Raw genomic sequence first — 23464 nt, 5'->3', positions numbered from 1 at the left:
GTATGTTGCAGCTGCTCTTGCTCCAGTAAGAAAAGCCTTTCCAAAAGTAATATTGTTACATTATATGGATGATATTTTGGGATGTGCACCTGAGGAACAAATGTTAGAGGCATGTCTACAAAGGACCATGGAAACATTAAAGTACTACAAACTGCATATAGCTACAGAAAAAATTCAAAGACATGCTCCTTTTCAATATTTAGGATATGAAGTATATCCTAAGGTGCTTACAGTACAAAAGCTTTCTTTAAGAACAGAGAAGTTGAACACCTTAAATGACTTTCAAAAATTAATAGGAGATATCCAATGGATGCGTCCAGTGTTAGGCTTAACTACCAATCAACTACAACCTCTATATGATATTTTAAGGGGAGATAGTGCTTTAAATTCACCACGCCAGCTTACAAAAGAAGCACAAAAGGCTTTGAGAGAAGTTGAACTGGCTTTATCCAACGTGGTTGAAAGAGTCACTCAAAAACCCTTGGAAATATCAGTTTTTGCTACAAAAGAGGCACCCACAGCAGTCCTTCACCAAGGAGACAGAGTGATTGAGTGGGTGAACCTCCCAGCACAACCAGAACAAAGCCTTACACCTTACCCAGTGCTTGTGGCTAGGATTTTATTAAAGGCTATTAAGAGAGTAACACAATTATCTGGGATAAGTCCTGAAAAAATATACACATTCTATACTAACGCACAGATTAATGTATGCTGTGAGACCATCCCAGAATGGCAAATTTTATTAGCCACCGCTCCAAATTTTGCACATGGATCTCCATTAAAGATTACCCGGCTACTACATAATTGGCGATGGATTTTTGAAGAAAAGGTTTCTAAGGTTCCTCTTAAAGGACCAACAATCTTTACAGATGCCTCCAAAGAAAATATTTGTGCCATATACTCTCATGATTTAACCATAAAGAGAGTAATCAGGACTCCTTTTCAATCCACTCAACAGAATGAATTATTTGCTATCATGCTAGCTCTCACTTATTACCCAGGAGACGTAAATATAATTACTGATTCAGCCTATTCAGTAGGTGTAGTACAAAGAATTGCCACAGCCCAAATAAAATTTGCAGCCTCCAATATTTATCAGCTCTTTAAGGAACTTCAAGAGCAAGTGAGAAAACATCCAGGCAAGATTTATATCTTGCATGTCCACTCACATAGTGGACTTCCAGGTCCCATTTTTGATGGAAATTCAAAGGCAGATAGCCTTCTAACCATGTTAGCCAGTAGTCCTTTATTTCAGGAAGCACAAGAATCTCATTCTAAATATCATCAGGCTGCTCGAGCTTTACGTTTACAATTTGGAATCACAAGAGAGGAAGCTAGGAGCATAGTAAAAAGCTGTACAGCTTGTCTTCCTTTCCATGCTCCTACACTCCCTCCAGGGAAGAATCCTCGTGGTTTGAGACCCAATGAAATCTGGCAAATGGATGTGACCCATTATAAATCTTTTGGTCGTCTATCTTTTATTCATGTCGTGGTAGACACCTTTTCAGGATTCACATTTGCAATGCCAGCAGCAAAAGAGACAGCCCGAGTGGTCACTGAATTCCTTATACAGGCTTTTGCAATTATGGGTGTGCCACAAGCAATAAAAACAGACAATGGACCTGCATATACGTCCAAACATTTTACACACTTTTGTGCACAGTATAAGATTTTACATACCACGGGCATACCCTTTAATCCTCAAGGGCAGGCAATAATAAAGGAGAAGATCTAAGAAACATCTGACACTGAAAGAGCATGGATAATAAGAAGACTGTTAAAGAACTTTAAAAACCAGCAGGAATCATTGGACTTCCTCACACAAGATGAGACTAATGGACAATGGACTTATGGACATTTATAAATTTTCAATTTATGATTATGTTATATACTTCTAGCATGTGTTACGTTACTATGTTACTATGTGCTTATGTAATTTATGTAATTATCTGTAATACTTCCCATATTGATGGATTTATGTTTCAAGGTCATGACTGTCCTATGTTCTAAATCAAAAGAAAGGGGGAGATGTTAGGATTACTAAGTGAGAACTCAGGTTGTCTGGATGGTGACAAGGTGAGAATTCACGTTTTCTGGACAATTACAAGGTGAGAACTCAGGTTGACTTGATAGAGGGGGCAAGCTCATTGGCTGGGGTGGTTCTTCCCAGAAGCCCTTGCATTATCCCACGCCCATTCTCTGGGAGGATAAAAAGAGACAGCATTGGGCGCAAAGGGCAGATCGGCCTGGAGAAGGATAAGAGCTGGAGGAGATTCAGAGCCAGAATTCAAGAAGGAAGACTCTGAATTGCATCAGGCTTGACGGGGCTCTCTGCAGGAAGGGAAGTCACTTCTTTGGACAAGAGTTAACAGCAACTGCCTGGAGACAACGGTTCATTACAGGAAGAAGAATCTGTCGGAGAGATTTGAGTAGAAGACACAGCAGATCTCTTCCCAGAGAGCGATCCAGCAGCTTCTAGAGACGACAGCTCACTACAGGACCTTGTCCAATCCTCCTCGGATTTTCGACCTCATACATGTGTGAGCATTTTCCTCATATTTATTTCAGAATCAGAAAGTAGTCAAGAGGACTGGAGTTCAAATCCGGCCTCAGACATTTAACACTTCCCATCTTTGTGACCCTGGGCAAGTTATTTAACTCCAATCACCCCATCAAAAAAACAAACAAACAAATAAATAAATCAGAATGCAGTTAATGGTGGATACAGTGGATACAGCTTTTAATCATGAGAACCTGAGCTTTAATCCCACCTCATAAACTGACTAGTCAATTTCCAGAACTCCGGTTTGTCTCAGTGTCTTAGATTGTAAAATGAGCATAACAAAGTCACTTAATTCTACAGTTCTCATGAGGATAAAATGAGAGAGCATAATGCATGGCACACACTAGATCCTATAGAAATGATAGTCATTTGATTCCATTTTGAGTATTTCCTCACCAGTTGTTCTCTCCTTCATTAACCATTATTCTCCTCACTAACAAATGATTTAGTGAGGCACTAAATTTATCCATTTCATCTGGCTTGTGGTGGTTTTCTACATAGTTTTTTTGAAGTAGTGTCTGCTCTGCCAGTCTATGACCTCCAGGAGAGCAGGAGATGACCCTTTAGTTTGTCCACACTACTTACATTCCTAAGGTTTCCCTCCAGTGTGGATTCTCTGATGTACAATAAGAGTTCCCTTTTCCCTAAAAGTCTTTCCACATTGGTTACATTCATAAAGTTTCTCTCCAATGTGGATTCTCTGATGTACAGTAAGAGCTCCTATTTCCCTAAAGGCCTTTCCATATGGGTTACATTCCTAAGGTTTCTCTCCAATGTGGATTCTCTGATGTACAGTAAGATAAGTCTTTTATCTAAAGACCTTTGCACATTAGTTACAGTCTTAAAGTTTCTCTCCAGTGTGGATTCTCTGATTTATAGTAAGATTTCCTTTAAAACTAAAAGCCTTTCTGTAATGTCCTGTTGTCTCTCAATTGTAATCCTTCTCTGGAAGCGGTTGCTTTAATGTAAAGTCTTTTCCTCTCTGAGCCGGTTTCTTGGGAGACTTCTGGAGCCTCTAGCCAGAGCGAAGGTAGAATCTTGAATCCTCTTCTTCCTGAATCCTACCTCTGAATCAGCTCGAGCTTCCCTGAAGTTCTCTCAGGAAGTCTTGCCCTGTCCCCAATGCAGACTCTTTCTTCCAAACTCAATGTTCCTCTTTTTATCCTCCCAGAGAATGGGCTTGTGGGTACTCCCAGGGGCTGGTGGGAACTCCTACAACCCATGAACTTGCTTCTTTGAAGGTGTAAACTCCTCTAAAGGTTTAAATTAAAGGTGTAAACCCTGAGGAGAGATTTGTTAAGTACCAGGCTAAATTAAACAACCAAGTTAGCACCTAGAAATCCTAACATCTCCCCCTTTCTTTTGATTTAGAACATAGGGTGGTCATGACCTTGAAACATAAATCCATCTTTTTTTCTGTCTCTCTCTGATGGACAAGGCGAATGCCACCCGTTGGCACCCATCTGATTCCTTCTCCATCTGAAGAAATACAAGCAAACTCTCTCCCCCAAGCAGTTAACCTATCTAATTTCCTTCTATTTACCACTTTCTAAATCTCATAATCTGGCAATTACATTGGTGCTGTTTGCACTGGACACTGCCCTGTTGCTTTAAAAGGCCTGTATTTTCCCCAAGTGTAATCCATTTTTGCTATCTGATTGCTTTTTTTGGCTGACTGATCAGGTAATCCCTTTCTGCCAAGTAATTGCTTTTCTGCTGGTGGATTAAATCAGAGTCCTGACCTTCTAAAGGTTCTTTGGGTGTAACCTCAGTTGCCATCATGCCCACCTTTTGATTGATATTTTGGAGCTAGGCTCTCTTTTCCCTGAGTCAATCTACCTTTGGAGGCCCAAGGAAGCCCTTGCGACATTTTGGACAAGACTTTTAGGTGTTCTCTCACCCTGTCTTTTCACTCTATCTCCATATGTACACTGGGCTCTTAGATGTTCAACTTTTTCACATTGAAAACATTGACGAGTTTCTCTAGAAGTCCTTTGCCAAGGGCGATCCTGTCTTTCCACGTTCATCATAGTCTTGATGTAAAAAGTATTTGTTTGCACTGTAGCACAGTGTCTTATGATCTCCTCTAAAGAAGCATCTTTGTCTAGTCCCCATATAATTCTTTTGCAAATCTCATTGGTATTCTCCATAGCCAGATGTCTGGTCATTATTTCTGTAGCTGCATTTTCTCCAATAGTTCTTTTGATAGCAGTTTGCAGACATCCTACAAAATCCACAAAAGGTTCATTGGGACCTTGTTCTATTTTATTGAATGCCTCTGCACACACACACACACACACACACACACACACACACACACACCCCTGGATCTTTCTGTTCAGGGCGGGACACCCAAGCTTTTATTGCAGCCTTAGAAATTTGCTCATACACTGTCATGGGATAATTAATCTGTTCTGAATTCTCTCCATACTGACCTTTACCTGCTAGTTGGTCAAAAGTGAATTGTGTGTTAACTCCTGTTTCCATATTGCATCTGACTGGAAGCTTACATAATTCATGATACTCCAAAAGCAACAATAAGTTTTGTCCAGGTTCTAGACATGTCCTTGCTATGGATTTCCAGTCATTTGAGGTTAGGACTTCATAAGACAAACCATCTAGTAACATTTTAACATAAGCTGATGTAGCTCCATAAAGGGTACAACCTTTTTTCAAATCCTTTATTTTATTCAAATCTAAAGGTGTATATCTTCTCCTTTTTTTACCTAAAGAGTCAACTTCTTCAATCACAGGATATGCATGTATAAAATCACTTATATCCTGTCCTTCTCTCTTAGCCTTAACCCATGCTTTTTCTAATCTTGTCATAGGCGATTCTGTTTGTGTCACTGCCTCTTCCCCTCCTCCTTCTTCCTCCACCCCAGAAGGGTTAATTGAGGGAGGAGATGGGAAATACTCCTGTTGCTCACAATTGTACTTAACTTCATTGTTATGTGATTCATCCTTTTCACCTAGTTTAGTTGACACCTCCCCATTTTGCTCCTTTTTTCCTTATTCTATAACTTATATAATTTCCTAAAGCCAGTTGAATTATATTGTATGTTTGAAGTGTGTTTTTGGAAATTCAGTTAGATCCATTTTTGTTATAGTATTGACAAAATTCCTCTCCTATTAATTTCCATTCCTTTAGATCCAATTATTTTTCCAGAAAAAAACAAGGAAATATGACCTGCAGTTTTTAAAAGTCCAGTGACTTCCTCCAAAATTATAATCAATCCTTGGCTTTTCATAAACTTGACAATGCTCTCTAAACATTTTCCTTGAATATAAACAGAAGGCTGTTTTCTAAAAATTTGCCCCATTTCACTGAAATTCTACTTTAGCTCTTTGACAAAGTTTCCTTATTACTCACACTTATTTCATGGTCAGAGAGACTTTTCCACGGAGATCGGGATCAGAGGATTTTCCACTGGAATCAAGATCTTGTCTGTCCCTGTTCGTGCGCTAAAATGTTAAAGTCTGGTCTAGCTTCTCTAAACGGCTCAGAACATGTCCTTGCCACACGTTTGGCACCAAAATGTAAGGTTTTGTTGTCTCTCACTTGTAATCCTTCTCTGGGAGGAGGTTTCCTTTCTGTAAAATCTTTTCCTCTCTGAGCAGGTTTCTTGGGAGACTTCTGGAGCCTGCAGCCAGAGCGAAGGTAGAATCTCAAATCCTCTTCTTCCTTAATCCTGCCTCTCAATCTCAAGCTTCCCTGAAGTTCTCTCAGGAAGTCTTGTCCTTCCCCCAATGCAGACTCTATCTTCCAGATTCAATGTTCCTCTTTTTATCCTCCCAGAGAATGGGCTTATGGGTACTCCCAGGGGCTTGTGGGAACTCCTACAACCCATGAACTTGCTTCTTTAAAGGTGTAAACTCCTCTAAAGGTTTGAACTAAAGCTGTGAATTCAGAGCTAGAGAATTGTTAAGTACCAGGCTAAATTATACAACCGAGTAAGCACCTAGTAATCCTAACACGGCTTACATTCATAAGGTTTCTCTCCAGTGTGGACTCTCTGGTGTATAACAAGAGCTCCTATTTGCCTAAAAGCCTTTCCACATTGGTTATGTTCATAAGGTTTCTCTCGTGTGTGAATTTTCTGAAGTGCAATAAGACTTATATAGAAAGCCTTTTCAACATTGATTATATTCATAAAGTTTCTCTCCTTTGTGCATTTTCTGATGTGCAATAAGACTTTTCTTATACCCAAAACTCTCTCCACATTGCTTACATTCCTAAGGTTTCTCTCCAATGTGGATTCTCTGATGTATAGTAAGAGCTCCTATTTTCCTAAAGGCCTTTCCACATTGGTTACATTCCTAAGGTTTCTCTCCAGTGTGGATTCTCTGATGTACAATAAGAGTTCCCTTTTCTCTAAAAGTCTTTCCACAATGATTACATTCATAGGGTTTCTCACCAATGTGGATTCTCTGATGTATAGTAAGATATGTCTTATATCTAAAGGCCTTTCCACACTGGTTACATTCATAAGGTTTTTCTCCAATGTGGATTCTCTGATGTCCAATAAGAGTTCTCTTTTCTCTAAAAGTCTTTCCACATTGATTACATTCATAAGGTTTCTCTCCAGTGTGGATTCTCTGATGTAGAGTAAGATTTCTCTTACTTCTCCAGGCCTTTCCACACTGGTTACATTCATAAGGTTTTTCTCCAGTGTGGATTCTCTGATGTACAATAAGATTTCCCTTTTCTCTAAAAGTCTTTCCACATTCATTACATTTATAAGGTTTCTCTCCAGTGTGGATTCTCTGATGTACAGTAAGATTTCTCTTACTTCTACAGGCCTTTCCACATTGGTTACATTCATAAGGTCTCTCCCCAATGTGGATTCTCTGATGTGCAGTAAGACTTTGCTTATATATAAAGGCCTTTCCACATTTGTTACATTCATAAGGTTTTTCTCCAGTGTGGATTCTCTGATGTCCAATAAGAGTCCCCTTTACTCTAAAAGTCTTTCCACATAGATTACATTCATAAGGTTTCTCCCCAATGTGGATTCTCTGATGTGCAGTAAGACTTTGCTTATATATAAAGGCCTTTCCACATTGGTTACATTCATAAGGTTTTTCTCCAGTGTGGATTCTCTGATGTCCAATAAGAGTTCCCTTTTCTCTAAAAGTCTTTCTACATAGATTACATTCATAAGGTTTCTCTCCAGTGTGAATTCTCTGATGTATAGTAAGAGATGACCTTTGCCTAAAGGCCTTTCCACATTGGTTACATTCATAAGGTTTCTCTCCAATGTGGATTCTCTGATGTGAAGTAAGAGCTCCTATTTGCCGAAAGGCCTTTCCACATTGATTACATTCATAAGGTTTCTCTCCAGTGTGGATTCTCTGATGTACAATAAGAGCTCCTATTTGCCGAAAGGCCTTTCCACATTGATTACATTCATAAAGTTTCTCTCCAGTGTGGATTCTCTGATGTAGAGTAAGAGCTCCTCTTTGCCTAAAAGCCTTTCCACATTGGTTACATTCATATGGTTTCTCTCCTGTGTGAATTTTCTGATGTGTAATAAGATTATTCTTATATAGAAAGCCTTTCCCACATTGGTTACATTTATAAGGTTTCTCTCCTGTGTGAATTATCTGATGTGCAATAAGACTTTCCTTATACCCAAAACTCTCTTCACACTGCTTACATTCATAAGGTTTCTCTCCAGTGTGGATTCTCTGATGTACAGTAAGAGCTCCCATTTGCCTAAAGGCCTGTCCACATTGGTTACATTCATAAAATTTCTCTCCAGTGTGGATTCTCTGATGTATAGTAAGATGTCCCATTTGTGTAAAGGACTTTCCACATTGGTTACATTCATAAGGTTTCTTGCCAATGTGGATTCTCTGATGTGAAGTAAGACCATTCTTATATACAAAGGCTTTTCCACATTGGTTACATTGATAAGGTTTCTCTCCAGTGTGAATTCTCTGATGTGCAGTAAGACTATTCTTATATAGAAAGGCCTTTCCACATTGGTTACATTCATAAGGTTTCTCTCCTGTGTGTATTTTCTGATGTCCAATAAGACTGTTCTTGTACCCAAAACTCTTTCCACACTGCTTACATTCATAAGGTTTTTCTCCAGTGTGGATTCTCTGATGTGAAGTAAGAGTCCAACTTCTTGCAAAAGTCTTTCCACATTGGTTACATTCATAAAGTTTCTCTCCAGTGTGGATTCTCTGATGTGCAGTAAGATTTCCCATTTGTGTAAAGGCCTTTCCACATTGGTTACATTCATAAGGTTTCTTGCCAATGTGGATTCTCTGATGTGCAGTAAGACTTTGCTTATATATAAAGTCCTTTCCACATTGGTTACATACATAAGGTTTTTCTCCAGTGTGGATTCTATGATGTGCAGTAAGACTTTTCTTTTTTGGAAAGGCCTTTCCACATTGGTTACATTCATAAGGTTTCGCTCCAGTATGGATTCTCTGATGTTCAGTAAGACTTTGCTTATATGTAAAGGCCTTTCCACATTGGTTACATTCATAAGGTTTCTCTCCAGTGTGGATTCTCTGATTTACAATAACATTGCCCTTTTTTGTAAAAGCTTTTCCACACTGCTTACTTTCATAGAGTTTCTCTCCAATGTGGAATCCACGATGTCTAGCAAGAGCTCTCCTTTCTGTAAAAGCTCTTCCATCTTCCTTCTCTCCAGAGTCCATGATCTCATTTGTCACACAGAGTTCTTTCCAGGGCAAGTCACAAGCATCATCACTCATGAAGCTTTGCTTGTGACTTTCCATCACAGAAAGGCTTCGGTTTGCAATAGTTTCCTTCATTTGAAATCCCATTGCATCTTCTGAAACATAACAACAAAGAATAAAACAAATACAGGCATGGTTAGGAAGATATATACATAAATATCCTCTTCCCTCCATCAGCAGAACAGAAACTCAGCTATTTCTAATTTCCCAGGCAAAGAGAAACACTTAAATTGGGCATAACCAATCATTTTAAAATCCCATTAGTTTCATTCCAAGGAGGACTGAATTTCTAAAGAGCTCCATACACAATAACATTGGATTCCCAGAACCTCGGGGATTGTCTCTCACGGGGTGAGAATAATTGTCATCAAATCTCTAATAACCTGAGCAAGACATTACCTGAGCTTTCATTCTTTTTTTTTTTTTAATTGTTCTTTTTCTTTTATTTTTAAAATTTGTGTTGTTTTTTTAAAATGGGTTTTTATTTAGAAGATATATGCATGGGTAATTTTCCCACGTTGACAATTGCAAAAACCTTTTGTTGCAACTTTTCACCTCCTTTCCCCCACTCTTTCCCTGAGATGGCAGGTTGACTAATATATATTAAATATGTTAAACTATAAGTTAAATGCAATATATGTATACATGTCCAAATAGTTTGTTTTGCTGTACCAAAAGAATTGGACTTTGCAATAGTGTACAATTATCCTGTGAAGGAAATAAAAAAATGGAGGTGGACAAAAAATACAGGGATTGGGAATTCTATGTAGTGGTTCATAGTCATCTCCCAGAATTCTTTTGCTGGGTGTAGCTGCTTCAGTTCATTACTGCTCTATTGGAGCTGATTTAGTTCATCTCATTGTTGAAAAGGGACATGACCATCAGAATTGATCATCATATAGTATTGGGTTTTTTAATATTTTATTAATTTATAACGATAACTTTTTTTTTGACAGTACATATGCATGGGTAATTTTTTACAACATTATCCCTTGCACTCACTTCTTTTCTGAATTTTCCCCTCCTTTCCTCCACCCCCCTCCCCTAGATGGCAGGCAGTTCTGTACATGCTAAATGTGTTATAGTATAACCTAGATCTGAGCTTTCATTCTTGAAGAGTGCTGGCAGGCTACTTGAAACCCAAGGTCAGGAGGAAGGGACAGTAGAGATTATGAAAACATCATGAGAGACCATAAGCTTTCTTTCTATATTCTGTCCTTTGAAAGGTTGTGAATGGGTCAGATTGGATAAGATTAAGTCACATAATCCCTATTCCCAGGCCCTGAACCCTGGGATGAAGAAAGTCACACTAAGTTAGTGAAGTTACAAGAAGTGATATGACCCTCAGGAAGCAGATACTATCCAATGCAAAATTTGGGTCTTTTCCTCATTAACAGGCTGTCCTACTTCCTACTTCTCAGGACAAGCACATGGCAGGATTTGAAATAACTCTTGGGAATGTGGTGACTCTCCTTGCAGGGACTAAATAAGTGCTTTCCCTTTCTACTTGAAGAAGTATCTGACTAGTTGATTTGGGAAAGGAGGTCTTGCAACAATGGCACATAGTTATGACTAAATAAATATTAAAAAAACAACATAAAGCAATATTTATAATTGTCCCTCAAGTACATTTGTCAAATAATGACATATTTTTTCATGCGCCATTAGAAATAGAAGCCTTTTTAACTGTAATCAGCAATTCCTTTTGACTGGCCAGAAGTTAAAGAATGGGACCTTGTCCAGGTCATGTCCTATTTTTTTTTTTTTTTTTTTTTTTTTTTTTTTACTGAGGCAATTGGAGTTAAGTGACTTGACCAGAGTCACACAGCTAGGAAGTGTTTAGTGTCTGAGACCAAATTTGAACTCAGGTCTTCCTGACTTCAGGGCTGGTGCTCTATCCACTGTGCCACTTAGCTGACCTTCTCGTCCTGTTTTTGACATCAGACATGTGTGAGCATTTTCCTCATATTTGGTTCAAAATCAGAATATAGTCAGGAGGACTTGAGTTCAAATCTGGTCTCTGACACTTAATACTTCCTAGATATGTGATCCTGGGCAAGTCACTTAACCCCAACCATAACAGAAATAAATAAATAATCAAATAAATGAATCAGAATGCACTTAGCAGTATGGATAGAGCTTTGAATGAGGAAGACCTTAGTTTTAATCCCACCTCATGAATGGGCTAGTCAATTTATAGGACTCCTGTTTGTCTCAGTGTCTTATTCTGTAAAATAAGCATAAAAATCACACCTAATCCTAGGATTCTCATGAGGATAAAATGGTGCTTCCCTTTGGTTAAAATAAAAGATCACATTTTCTCTGGAAAGTGGAAGTCATGGGTATGGAAATCAGTTAGCGATGAAGATGGAGAAAAGTTTGTAATTTGATTCTCCATAGTGCATAACATACAGTAGACACTGTAGAACTGCTATTCATTTGATTCCATTTTGACTATTCCCTCCCAAGTTGTTCTCTTCTTCATTAACCTTTATTATCTTCACTAATAAATGATTTAGTAAGGAACTAAATTTATGTAGCTCATGGTGGGTTTCTACATAATTGTTTGTATAGTGTCTTCCCTGCCAGTCTGTGGCTTCCAGGAGTGCAGGGGATGACCCTTGTATCTCTTGATGTTCCTAGTCCTTAACCCAAAGCCTAGCTTGCAGCAGGCAGGTAATTCTTTGCTGACTTGAAGAAGTTCTAGGAAATGGCTCACCTAGGAAAACCTAATCCCTTTTGGTCCTTTCAGTAGAATTCCCTTGATCCAATTCCAAACGTTTTATAAGGTCATAAATGATCAGTGGAAGGAATCTACAGAGCTACTTATTTTGTAGATGGGGAAACTGAGAGTCAGTGACCCAGGAAGGCACTGTCTAAAAATATCTGAAAAAGAATTCCAAGACTGGTCTTTCTCCCCTAAACCTAGCAGTTATGTCTCAGTGACTTCTAGAAGTCTCTTGTAACCACAACTCACATACGCCTTCTTCCACCTCACTCACCTGGAGGGCAGCTCCTCAGGCCTTCTTGCTCCAGCATCCATGGTGCTTCCCTTTGGTTAAAATAAAAGATGACATCTTCTCTGGGAACTGGAAGTCCTGGATATGAAAATCAGTTATGGATGAAGATGGAGAAAAATTTGTAATTTGCTTCTCCATTTTGAGATTCGTCCCATCATGTTCACACATATGGGTCTGTACTTACCCACAACTGCTTATAAAGCAAATAAACCCAATGAGATGTGTCACATTATCCTGTTGACCTATTTGTTCTGAAAAAGAGCCAAACTCTCCTCCCCCCTTTCTCTGGATACAAATAGAATCTTTCCTCATTTGTTCTTTATTGTTCATTTAGATGTTTAGAGTAGTCAAAGTAAGTTATCTGCAGGAAGTTTTTCTCAAACAATATTGTTGTTGCTGTATTTTAAAGAAATGACATGGCAAATAGTACTTGAAAAGAAATGCTTATTCCCTTCCATTTTTTTCCCACCAGTTGTGCTGGAATTACAGGGGACATTGAAAAGAAATATCCTATACTAGAGATAATAAGGTACTTTGGGCTACAAATTGATGACTGTTTAAAAGATGAATATTCCAAATACTAGAACTATCCCATAGAGGAATGGGTTGTAAAGAAAAGATGCCTGAGCAATTTTCAGAGCTTTGGAAGGCAAAAGGTGCATCTACAAACAGGTTAAATTAGATCACCTCTGAGATTACTTCCATGGTTAAGATTCTTCCATTCTGATTTGATCTTTTGACATGAAGATGTTTAGATCTTGTAAGAGAAAGCTTCAGGCAGGGTCCTACTCAACAATGCAAAGAGCAGCACTTTCACTTTTCTAATTGATAACCTTCTTCTCCCCCCAAACACATCCAAGCAAAAACCCTGCAAAGTGGGAATTGAAGATATTCCCTTTGATTATAGACTTGGAATTATCAGAGAAAGGCCCTTACCAAGGGAGAGCAGGTTCCTGCCATTCTCCAGCATGACCTTCTTGTACAGCTCCTTCTGCGAATGGTCCAAGAGGTCCCACTCCTCCTGGGTGAAGTCCACAGCCACATCTTTGAATGTCACCACCTCCTAAACCATCAAAAGTCATAAGATGTAGAGCTGAAAACTACTTTAGAATTAAAAAGCCCAGCCCTCTTCAATTTATAGGAGGAAACTGAAACACAGGGAAGGGATTTGCCCAACGGTCATCCTTTTTATGAGTGTTAGAGTCAGCTCTTAAATCCTTGGTCACTAAGAGTCTTACTGAGTATTGAGGAAAGCATTTTATGTAATCAGTTAGAAGAAAGCTGAGAAATGATGATGTTAGGTTCTTACTAAGTGCTAAGTCGGTACTTAACAATTCTCTAGTTCTGCCCTTTACTGCTAGTTTTACCCCTTAGAACTTTTGGGGAGGAGCTTGCATGCTTAGGAGGAGCAAGTTCATTGGTTGAAGTATTTTTTCCCAGAAGCCCCTGAGTTATTCCACACTCATTCTCTGGGAGTATAAAAGAAGCAACATTGAGCAAGTTAAGAAGGGTCTCTACTCTAGGTCAGAGTTGGTGGCCGAGAGATTGAATTGAGACAGCAGATCTCCTCCCAGAAAGCGATTGGCAGTCTCTGGAGACAACAGAACATTACATATTGCCGACCACAACACGGGGCAAGGACTTTTGCTTATCCTGACAAGGACTTATTCTGAGCCCTTCAGAGGAACTAGCCCATACCTTTGCATTTAAGGACTTATTCTGAGCCCTTCAGAGGAGCTAGACCGGACCAACACAATTTGGCGCCCAAACAGGGACAGACACGATCCTGATTCCAGTGGAAAAACCTCCTATTCAGATTCCAGTGGAAAAGACTTTCTGACACAGAAATAACGGTGAGTAACAAGGAAAATTTGTTAAAAGATTAAGTGAGTGTTCTAATAGACAAATAAGGAACTTAACTTGTTAAGGGCTAAACCAGCAATCTCTTATAGCTGAAATGGGGCAGATATTAGCTAAAGACAATCCCTCAACCTCAGCCGACTCAGCCCCAGCCCCAGGGGCAGCCTCAGCTCCACCCCCATTCAGGAGTGGTACTATAGAGAGTATAATTAAGATAATTGAGGAGCAGAGTTTACTTGTAATCTGGGTACAGATTGCTAAACGCTTGGCTGCATTAAGACGCACATCTTAGAGGTCTTAGAGGAAGAAAAAATAGATGTAGATAACTGGAAGCTAGTGGGATTTTAAATGAAAGAATGTCACACAAAAAATGGGCTTCGTTCAATTTCTGCAGAGGTATTTTATCAGCTCTTTAAGGAACTTCAAGAGCAAGTGAAAAAGCATCCAGGCAAGATTTATACCTTGTATGTCCACTCACATAGTGGACTTCCAGGTCCTATTTTTGATGGAAATTCAAAGGCAGATAGCCTTCTAACCTTGTTAGCCAGTACTCCTTTATTTCAGGAAGCACAAGAATCTCATTCTAAATATCATCAGGCTGCTCGAGCTTTACGTTTACAATTTGGAATAACAAGAGAGGAAGCTAGGAGCATAGTAAAAAGCTGTACAGCTTGTCTTCCTTTCCACGCTCCTACACTCCCTCCAGGGAAGAATCCTTGTGGTTTGAGACCCAATAAAATATGGCAAAGGGATGTGACCCATTATAAGTCTTTTGGTCGTCTGTGTTTCATCCACATGGTAGTAGATACCTTTTCAGGATTCACTTTTGCAGTGCCAAGAGCAAAAGAGACAGCCCAAGTGGTCACTGAATGCCTTATCCAAGCATTTGCAATTATGGGTGTGCCACAAGAAATAAAAACAGATAATGGACCTGCATATAGTTCTAAACATTTTGTGCACTTTTGTGTACAGTATAAGATTTTGCACACTACTGGAATACCTTTTAATCCACAAGGTCAGGCAATAGTAGAGAGAAGAAACAGAGACATTAAGACAGTACTTCAAAAGCAAAAGAAAGGGGGAGCCACAGGTAACCCTAGAGAACTTCTAAATTTAGTTCTCTATACCATTAATTTTCTAATTTTTGACAAAGATGCACTGGCTCCGGCAGACAGGTTTTATAACCCACCAGAAGGGCAGTGTCCAGTGCAAGCAGCAACACTGTCCTTAGATAATTGCCAGGTGATTTGGAGAGATCCAGAAAGTGGTGAATGGAAGGGACCAGATAGGTTAACTGCTTGGGAGAGAGGGTTTGCTTGTATTTCTTCAGAAGAAGAAGGAATCAGATGGGTGCTAAGGAGTCATATTCGCCTAGTCCATCAGAGAGAGACAGAAAAAGAGAAAGAACTCAAAACAAAGGAGAAAATCTAAGAAACATCTGACACTAAAAGAGCATGGCTAATAAGAAGACTGTTAAAGAACTTTAAAACCAGCAGGAATCATTGGATTTCCTAACACAAGATGAGACTAATGGACAATGGACTTATGGACATGTATACATTCTCAATTTATGATAATTTGATCATGTTATTTGTTACATACTTCTAGTGTATTATGTTACTATGTGTTTATGTAATCTATGTAATTAGGTGTAATACCATACTGATGGATTTATGTTTCAAGGTCATAACCACCCTATGTTCTATATCAAAAGAAAGGGAGAGATGTTAGGTTCTTACTAGGTCCTAATGAGATAATGAGATATTAGGTTCTTACTAAGTGCTACATTGGTACTTAACAATTCTCTAGTTCTGGCCTTTATTGGGAGTTTTACCCCTTCCAGCTTCTGGGGAGGAGCTTGCATGCTTAGGAGGAATAAGTTCACTGGTTGAAGTATTTTTTCCCAGAAGCCCCCGAGTTATTTTACGCCCATTCTCTGGGAGGATAAAAGAAGTAACATTGAGCAATTGATTGAACATTGATTTGAGACAGCAGATATCCTCCCAGAGAGCAATTGGCAGTCTCTGGAAACAACAGAACATTACATTTATTATTATGGAGAATGAGAAGTGTTATAATGGAATGGCCTATTCAGGTCTCATAGCATGCTCCTTCAATGGAGTCTTCCCAACCCTTTTTCTTGGTAACCATATTGCTCTCCCAACTCCATTTCATATTTCTCACTCCCTGTAGCTACTTCATCTCTGAATTTTAGCAATAACTTCTCCTAAATAAACATTTGACATTTTTTGTCAAAGGGAATGGCCATTGTGAATTTTTCACCTGTTTATGTTGAACTAGGAACTAGTTTCCCTGACTTTGTTAAGGTCTATGTATGAGCCATATCTCACAATTTATTTCCTTTATTCTATTATTTTACTTCTGAACAACTGAGGAATTTATTGCCTTTTTTACACTTTTGAGATTTCCAAGGAAAGGACCACATGGATACTCAGGGAGGAGGGTAGAAATTTGAAAAAGGTGGAGCAAGGAAGGAGGCCTGACTTTGGATTCTACTGATGAATAGTCTTGTAAAAGACAAAGGACCATACCTAGAGGCATGGGGATTTAGGAGTTGTCACTCCAGGGAGGAAAGTAGCACTTAGAGAAGTAGGATAGCATTGTATAAAGTTGAGATTTCTAGAAAAAGCCCTGAAGTCAGAAGGATGAGTTCAAATGTTATCTCAGATACTTAACATTTCCTAAGCTATGTGATGCTGGGCAAGTCACTTAATCCAAATTGCCAGGGGAGGGGGAGAGGGAGAAATAGAGGGAGGGGAGGAGGAGAAAGGAATGGAGGAAGGAAAGAAAAAGAAAAAAAGAGAGATTCTAGGAAAATATAGATGAAAAACAAAAGGACAGCAAGACAAGATGAATACGTGGAGGGGATGGTTTCTACTAAGAAGCAGTGTTCACTCTGACACCTGCCCTGATACACAGTATTCTGAAAGAAAAGTGTCTTTGGGGTTGGCCTATGCCAGTGGGAGAAAGCACCTACAGCACAGAGCTCAGAATGGAAAGCTGGGAGGCTTTGATTGTATGAAATGTACAGGGATAAAACAGAGAGAGTGAGTAGAGGAACTATGAAAGAGAAAACAAGAATCCAAGCAAAATAGAAAAAGTAAAGAGACAATGAGGTGTGGGAGAGAAATCTGTTAAAAGGAAAAGAAAAATGGTTGAAATTAGAAAACTAATTTAACAGGAATAGTCAAAGGGCAAGAGAGGAAGAGGAATCTACAAGAGAAGTAAAAAGAATAAAGGAGGTGAAGAAATGTAGAATGGTATGAAAGCAGAAAAGATGACCACATATCTTCATAAAGTAGAGGTAAAAAGATTATGGCATCTTCTTAATGGGATAAGAGAGGAATATGCATATTTCTTTGCCACACATGGAACTTCTGTAAAAATTCACTATTAGAATACAGAGATATTGCAGACAAATGTAGAAAGACAGAAATAATCATTGTTTCCTTTCATCCCTTAGTGAAACAAGAAGGGAAACTTTTAGGGATCACCAACAAAAGATACAAACCTAAATGGAAATTTAACAGTATCATGTTAAATAATAGCCGAGTCAGAGAACAGATTTTACAAAAGATAACTTTGCAAAAGAGAGTTAGAATGATTAATTAAATAATAAACCAGAATTTCCGGAATTCAGGCAAAGCAGTCTTTAGAGGAGAAACAAAGACTTACCATCACACATTAAAAATACAGAAAAAGAGAAGATTAATTGAATGTGAATTATAAAAATATTAGAAAAATAAATAGGCAAAAGGAAATGCAGAAGAACAGATATTGAAATTAGCAGGGAAAAAGATATACTGGAAGTAAAAAAATTAAAATGACAAAACTAAAATTGGCTTCTTTGAAATGACTAATAAAATAGAGAAAGCACTTAGCTAATCTGCTCAAAAGGAAAGCAGAAAAATTCAGTAAATAAAATAGCAAATGGCAAAAGTAATATCACAATAAAATTAGAAAAAATAAAAGGGATAATTAGAACATATACCATTTCATGCTAAAGAAACTGGGAAAGACAAGGAAAGAGAAATACTGCCAATGGCATGAAATATTCAAATTGTCAGAAGACTGGAAAATTCTATCCAATTTATAAAGAACAATTAGTGTGCACATTTTGCCACTAATTCCCCCAAATAAGAAAATATCCTTTTAAGAGAATCCTTTGAAGAGTCTAACAGATCCAATACTGAAGCCAAAAAAAGTCCAAACACAGAGAATACATTACAAATCAACAAATAAACTGTCTCCCCCCTCCAATTTTAAGCCTTATTCTTTCAAAACAGATATTTATCCAAGAAACCATTCTTTATGATCAAGTGGGAATGCTACTAGGGATGGAAGGATAGTTGGACATTGGGAAAACAATGAACACAATCTAATTCTAACCCAAAATATCCAAAGCCACACAGTCAATACAATAAAGAGTGTATAATAGTCCTTTGTGGGACCAGAATTCTTGGAAAAGTAAGAGCTAAAGTCGGACATGTTTATGACTGGAATAAGAATACTTGAGAAGAACTAACTGAAAAAAAAAAAAAAAAAAAAAAAAAAGTTTTGTTAAAAAAAGATCAAGGAGCTCATAAAACCTTGCCCACACAGCAAATTGTGTACAAACAAGGAGTGAGTGAGGACCTCTGAAGCCTGAACCTGACACATCTAGACAAAGGAAGGAGGGGCAAACACAACAGAGCTGAATACACAAATACAATTTACTCACAAGTGAAAAGGGGAGAGGGAGAAAAAGGAGAAGGGAAGTTAGAGGGAAGACAGATTAAGGGAGGGATTAGACCTAAGCAAAACAAATCCAAAGGCTGCACAAAATTATGTATTGCTCTTTTTGAGGGGGTAAAGGGAATCTGAGGGATTACCCATGAATATGAAATGCATGCATAAGGGCCATGAATCTAATGGAATACAAATCCTGAAGAACAATGTTGAAACATACTGCTCCCTACCACTTAAAGATGCAAGACTCTGGTGCCCAAGAGAAATATGTTTTAGGACATAGGCAAGAAGATTTGGGTTTTGTTTTGTTTTTTTTTTAAGACTGATTGAATGAAGGGTATTGGGTTTGCTTTTTATTTGTGTTTCCAATGGATATGGAACAGGTGAGAAAAAATGAGAAGATGGAACTTGGTGGATACAAATGCTTATATATATATACATACAGGAGAACACTCAATTAATTCCTGAGAACTCAAGATGACATATTGTCTACCCCTTGAGCTATAACATTACTTAGATGACCAAGAAGAAATTATATTTACCTTGCATTTGCACACATGAACATATAACCCCATATGTCTGCACATGTGGGCACATACCCACAATACACGTTTTTGTAGAGACATGTATCATCACGTGGCAACTCTGATCAATGCAATGATCACTGGATTCCTGAGGCCTCTTGATGACACCCTGCCTACTTCTTGATAGAGAAGTGACATTCAGAGCACACGTGGAGATAATATTCTTTCTACATGAACAATGAGAAATTTCCCTTAGCTGACTACATACATTTCTGTGAAAGGGGATTCGTTTTTCTGGCTTTCTCAATGGGAGAGCAAAGCATAAAGGAAAGGGACAGAAGGCTAATTTTGTTTACAAAAAAAAAACAAAAAACAAACCATAGAGCACCAATGCTGAAGTCAGGAGTAAAAGAATTCAAATCTGGTCTTAGACACTAAATATTTCCTAGCTGTGGGACCCTGGGCAAGTCACTTAACCTCAATCACCTCAGGACAAAAAAAAAAAAAAAAAAAAAAGCCAAAATTTGTATTTAATAAAGTAAATCAATACCAGCCTGTCCCCACCCAATTTTCTGACTACTGAAGTAAAAGTAAAACGTGGATAAAAATTCCTCCCTTCCAGGGATTTTGTGAGGATCACAGGAAATATTGGTAAGGTGTTTAACTTGGGTCTGGCACTCAATAGGTCCCTCAAAATAATTGCCACTTTTCTTCTTTCAGGTAGTCTTGAAATTAGGCTGACTACTCAGGAGAAGGCTAGAAAACGAAGCACCCTCCCCTGGAGGCTATCAGCTTTGGGGGAAGGGCCACCATCTCCTGGAGTTCTGTCTTTCCCATGCCTCATGATTGGGTTAATTTTGTTACTGACCCTAAAAGGTGACAAAGCTGCCCAGGAAAACTTACATAGTGGGCAATGGCTACATTTACCTCCTTTCCATCAGTATTCTGAGGGCCTCTGGACAAATTAGTATGGCTGCCTGGAAACCTAAAGACCTAAAGATCTGCCATTGTGAATCCAGGGTCCTTCAGATATGATTTCCCAGGATGCCACATTGCCTCCCCCTGCTCTGCTGAACACAGGAGCTCCCACGTGGAGGCAAGAGGGGCCTTGTGTATTGAACCTAAGGAACTCTGTCCATACTGAATGCCCTTTCTAGGCTATACTCATTAATCTCCTTTGACCTGTGGATGAATAAGAATGCCTGATGTATGCTGAACATTTAAACTAAACATTGGCTAGAGTCAGTTCCCTCCATTTTACTCTTCCTGGAAACCCAGGGCCTGCTAATGTAGCTCTTTCAATGCTTCCTTTTCTCCCTGTTCTTCTCATCATTTCTGCCAATTCCTGGCACTCTGCCTGGGGGAGCCCAAATTAAACCACCAGGAATCCAGTTTCCATAGCACCAGGGTACAGTCTTGGTGCCCAGGAACAACAGAGGCAAGGAGAATGCCAGCAGCCTCTTTTAGACAGGAGAGATTGGTCCTTGTGCCAGGGTGGGGCTTAGAAGCACCAGAGCAGCAGGATGGCCCCAGAGCTCTTTGCACCAGAACTGTTGGGGTTGTACCTAAAGTCTTTCTCAATGATTTTTGGCTAGACCAAGAACTGATCATGGAGAAGGATTCAGAGAGACCTGAACAGGGTCAGGGGACCTGAGGCAGAAGTACATGAGCAGCTCCAGGAGGACAGGCCCTGCTCTGATGAGCACACTGCCCAGGACATGAGCTGGGAAGACTCCCAGGCTGCTTCAAAAAGAGTCTGTGAAGGCTTTTCCAGGAGCTTCAGGGGCTGTAAGGAGAGCTTGGCCATAGCAAATCAAGAGGGGGAGGGACTTTGGGAGGTGGGGGGGGGGCGATGTCGGTCCCAAAGAGAACAGACCTGATCCCAGTGGGATGGAGATTCACCATGAAGTGGTGGGCCCAGTCAGTGTTGTAATGGGAAGGGCACCAATTTAGGGGGGGGTGTGGGGTGTGTCTCTGTGCCCAAGACACCAAGGGCCCAAGGAATCACCTGGAAACATAGAAGGGCAGGGCAGTGTGTTCCTACTGTGTTCCCCCATTCCCTTTTTTGTAAAGATATGACCCCCCCACAAGGTCCTGCTGGCTTCACAGCCCATCCTCTGTACTGATGGAAATGAGGGTGGGCTGGTCTGTGGACGGTCTGCACTCACCTGAGGAGGAGGTCCGAGGCTCCCAGGGCCCATTCCCTCTGGCTCCAGGCTCCCTGTGCAGGTAGCAAAGCAACCAAAGTGACTCCTTTTTGTCAAGTTTCTACCTCTAGTTCCTGTTGCTCTCACTCTGGAAGGACCCACAAAATAAAAAGTTCTTACTAAGAGAGGTTGCACCTAACAGTGGGAGAGCCTGTCCCTTTTCCTCTGCATGGAAAAGCCCAGCTTCCCCCCTCCATCTTCTTAGTCCCACACTGAGCGCCTTCATGTTCTTAGTCCCACACTGAGCGCCTTGGTGTGCTTAGTCTGGGCGATGGCTATTTGGGGCTCTCACATTAAAACTCTTCTAATTTCACTCCACTTTGGGGGTCTGCCTTTGACCCTGTCCCTGATTGGGCCAGGCTCGGGTCCTCAGACGATGGCCTGTCCTCAGGGGAGAGACTCTACCCTACAGAAGAATGCAGGGAGGGTCAGGATTGGAAAGGAAGCTGGGCTGAAGAGGAAGACTACTCCCCTCCCTTTTTTACTTCTTCTCTTTCCTCTCCTCTCCCAATCTTCCTACAGAGAGCCCAGAGGTACAAGGGGCTTTGAGACCCCACATGGGAGGAGACCAGTCAGTGCCTCAGTGGCTCCTGAGTCAGAGCTCTCTCCCCCGCACCTGGTCCTCTGCCCTCCCTGTGTCCCCTCTCCCCAACTACCCCACACATCATCCTTCAGAGGACAGACCGCTTGCTGTAGGAAGGAGGAGAGCCAGGGGACTGGGGCATGGGGTGGGCTCTGGCATGAAGCCAATGATGACCCCTGGAAGCCTGAGCCCGAGGGACAAAATCCTGCCTGGGATTCAACTCTGAGAAGAAAGGGCTGGGGAAGTAGGAGGTTTGGGGAGCAGGGGTAGGGTCTGGGAGGGAGGACAGACCTAAGTAGGTCATGGCAGGAGGTCAGGGCCACTCAAGTGCTCCAGGGAAACAGCTGAGCCTGGGAAAACAGGAGGAGTACCTAGGAGCTGCGGAGGACTGCTGGGACCCTCTCAGAGTTTAGGATTGGAGTCTCTAAAAGGAAAATGGAGACAGGGAGCCCCAAGACGGGGATCTGAAGGGGAACCAGCCAAAAAGCTAGAGGTTCAGAGAAGGGGGAACAGGAAAAGCTTTGGTAACTGTGTTTAAGGTGAGGTCTTGGGGTAGGAAGGCAGGACTCTTGGATCCTTAAAGGGGGGGTGGGTCTGAAGGCAAGACAGCTGAATTTCACACATGATTTTAGCCAAAATCTGAGAAACCAGGAAAGGGAATCTCTAATCATGAGGGGGGCAGGCGGATGGGACCCCTGGGCCCTGATCAGAAGGCTGAAATCCGGACTCCTGGATTTCTCTGGGCAAAGTCTGAAGTCGGGAAACGTGTGACCCAAATCTGGGAAGGGAGTAGGAGTCTGGAAAAGGGTTGGGGCGGGAGCTCCTGCAGCAGGCAGGCCTGGTAGAGAGGTAGGCCTTGGTAGAGTCGCAGGACACTCACCACGAGGTCAGGAGGAGACCCAAAGGCCAGGAAATACTGGGGGGAGGGGAGGGGCAGCTGCCTACCAGGGACCTACCTGGGACCTGCAAGCACGGGTCTGGCTCCCAGAAGACAAAGCGGTTTCAGCTGCAGCAGAAGGAAGAGATCTCAGCTCAAAGGTTTCCTGCTTCCCAGCAGCTCTCACTCTGACGGGGTCTTCCTAGTCCCAAGAGCCCCGCCCTGTCCTTTCCCCAGGATAGATGGGCTCTTTCCTCCAATCACACCCAGAACTGGACTTTAGGGCTCTCACAGTCTCTCCTGCCTAAGCCCTGCCCTGCTCCTTTCAAACTCCTCCCCAGGACTCAAATTCCACCTG

General features: G+C 40.6%; 1 protein-coding gene across 1 annotated transcript; it reads right to left on the bottom strand.

Annotated features, from left to right (window-relative positions):
* Positions 1–1857: 1857 nt before the first annotated feature.
* LOC141552151 (uncharacterized) lies at positions 1858–23353 on the bottom strand. The gene is made up of 5 exons (XM_074284623.1): positions 23186–23353; positions 21608–21734; positions 13243–13369; positions 12289–12384; positions 1858–9381 (listed from the first exon to the last, which is right to left on the bottom strand). The coding sequence occupies exons 2-5, from the start codon at positions 21638–21640 to the stop codon at positions 6884–6886; spliced, it is 2754 nt and encodes a 917-aa protein (XP_074140724.1). The 5' UTR covers positions 21641–21734; positions 23186–23353; the 3' UTR covers positions 1858–6883.
* Positions 23354–23464: the final 111 nt, after the last annotated feature.

Source organism: Sminthopsis crassicaudata, chromosome 1 (genome assembly GCF_048593235.1).
Source record: "Sminthopsis crassicaudata isolate SCR6 chromosome 1, ASM4859323v1, whole genome shotgun sequence".
Classification (NCBI taxonomy): Eukaryota; Metazoa; Chordata; class Mammalia; order Dasyuromorphia; family Dasyuridae; genus Sminthopsis; species Sminthopsis crassicaudata.
Note: the sequence above shows the minus strand (reverse complement) of the source record. Positions and strands in the feature narration are given on the sequence as shown.

Coding starts and splice junctions, on each gene's coding strand:
- LOC141552151 (XM_074284623.1), bottom strand. CDS start 21,640: ATGGGCCCTGGGAGCCTCGGACCTCCTCCTCAG. Junction 13,370..21,607: donor GCCTCGGACCTCCTCCTCAG/GTGAGTGCAGAC, acceptor TTGATGGTTTAG/GAGGTGGTGACATTCAAAGA. Junction 9,382..12,288: donor CCTGAGGAGCTGCCCTCCAG/GTGAGTGAGGTG, acceptor GTTATGTTTCAG/AAGATGCAATGGGATTTCAA.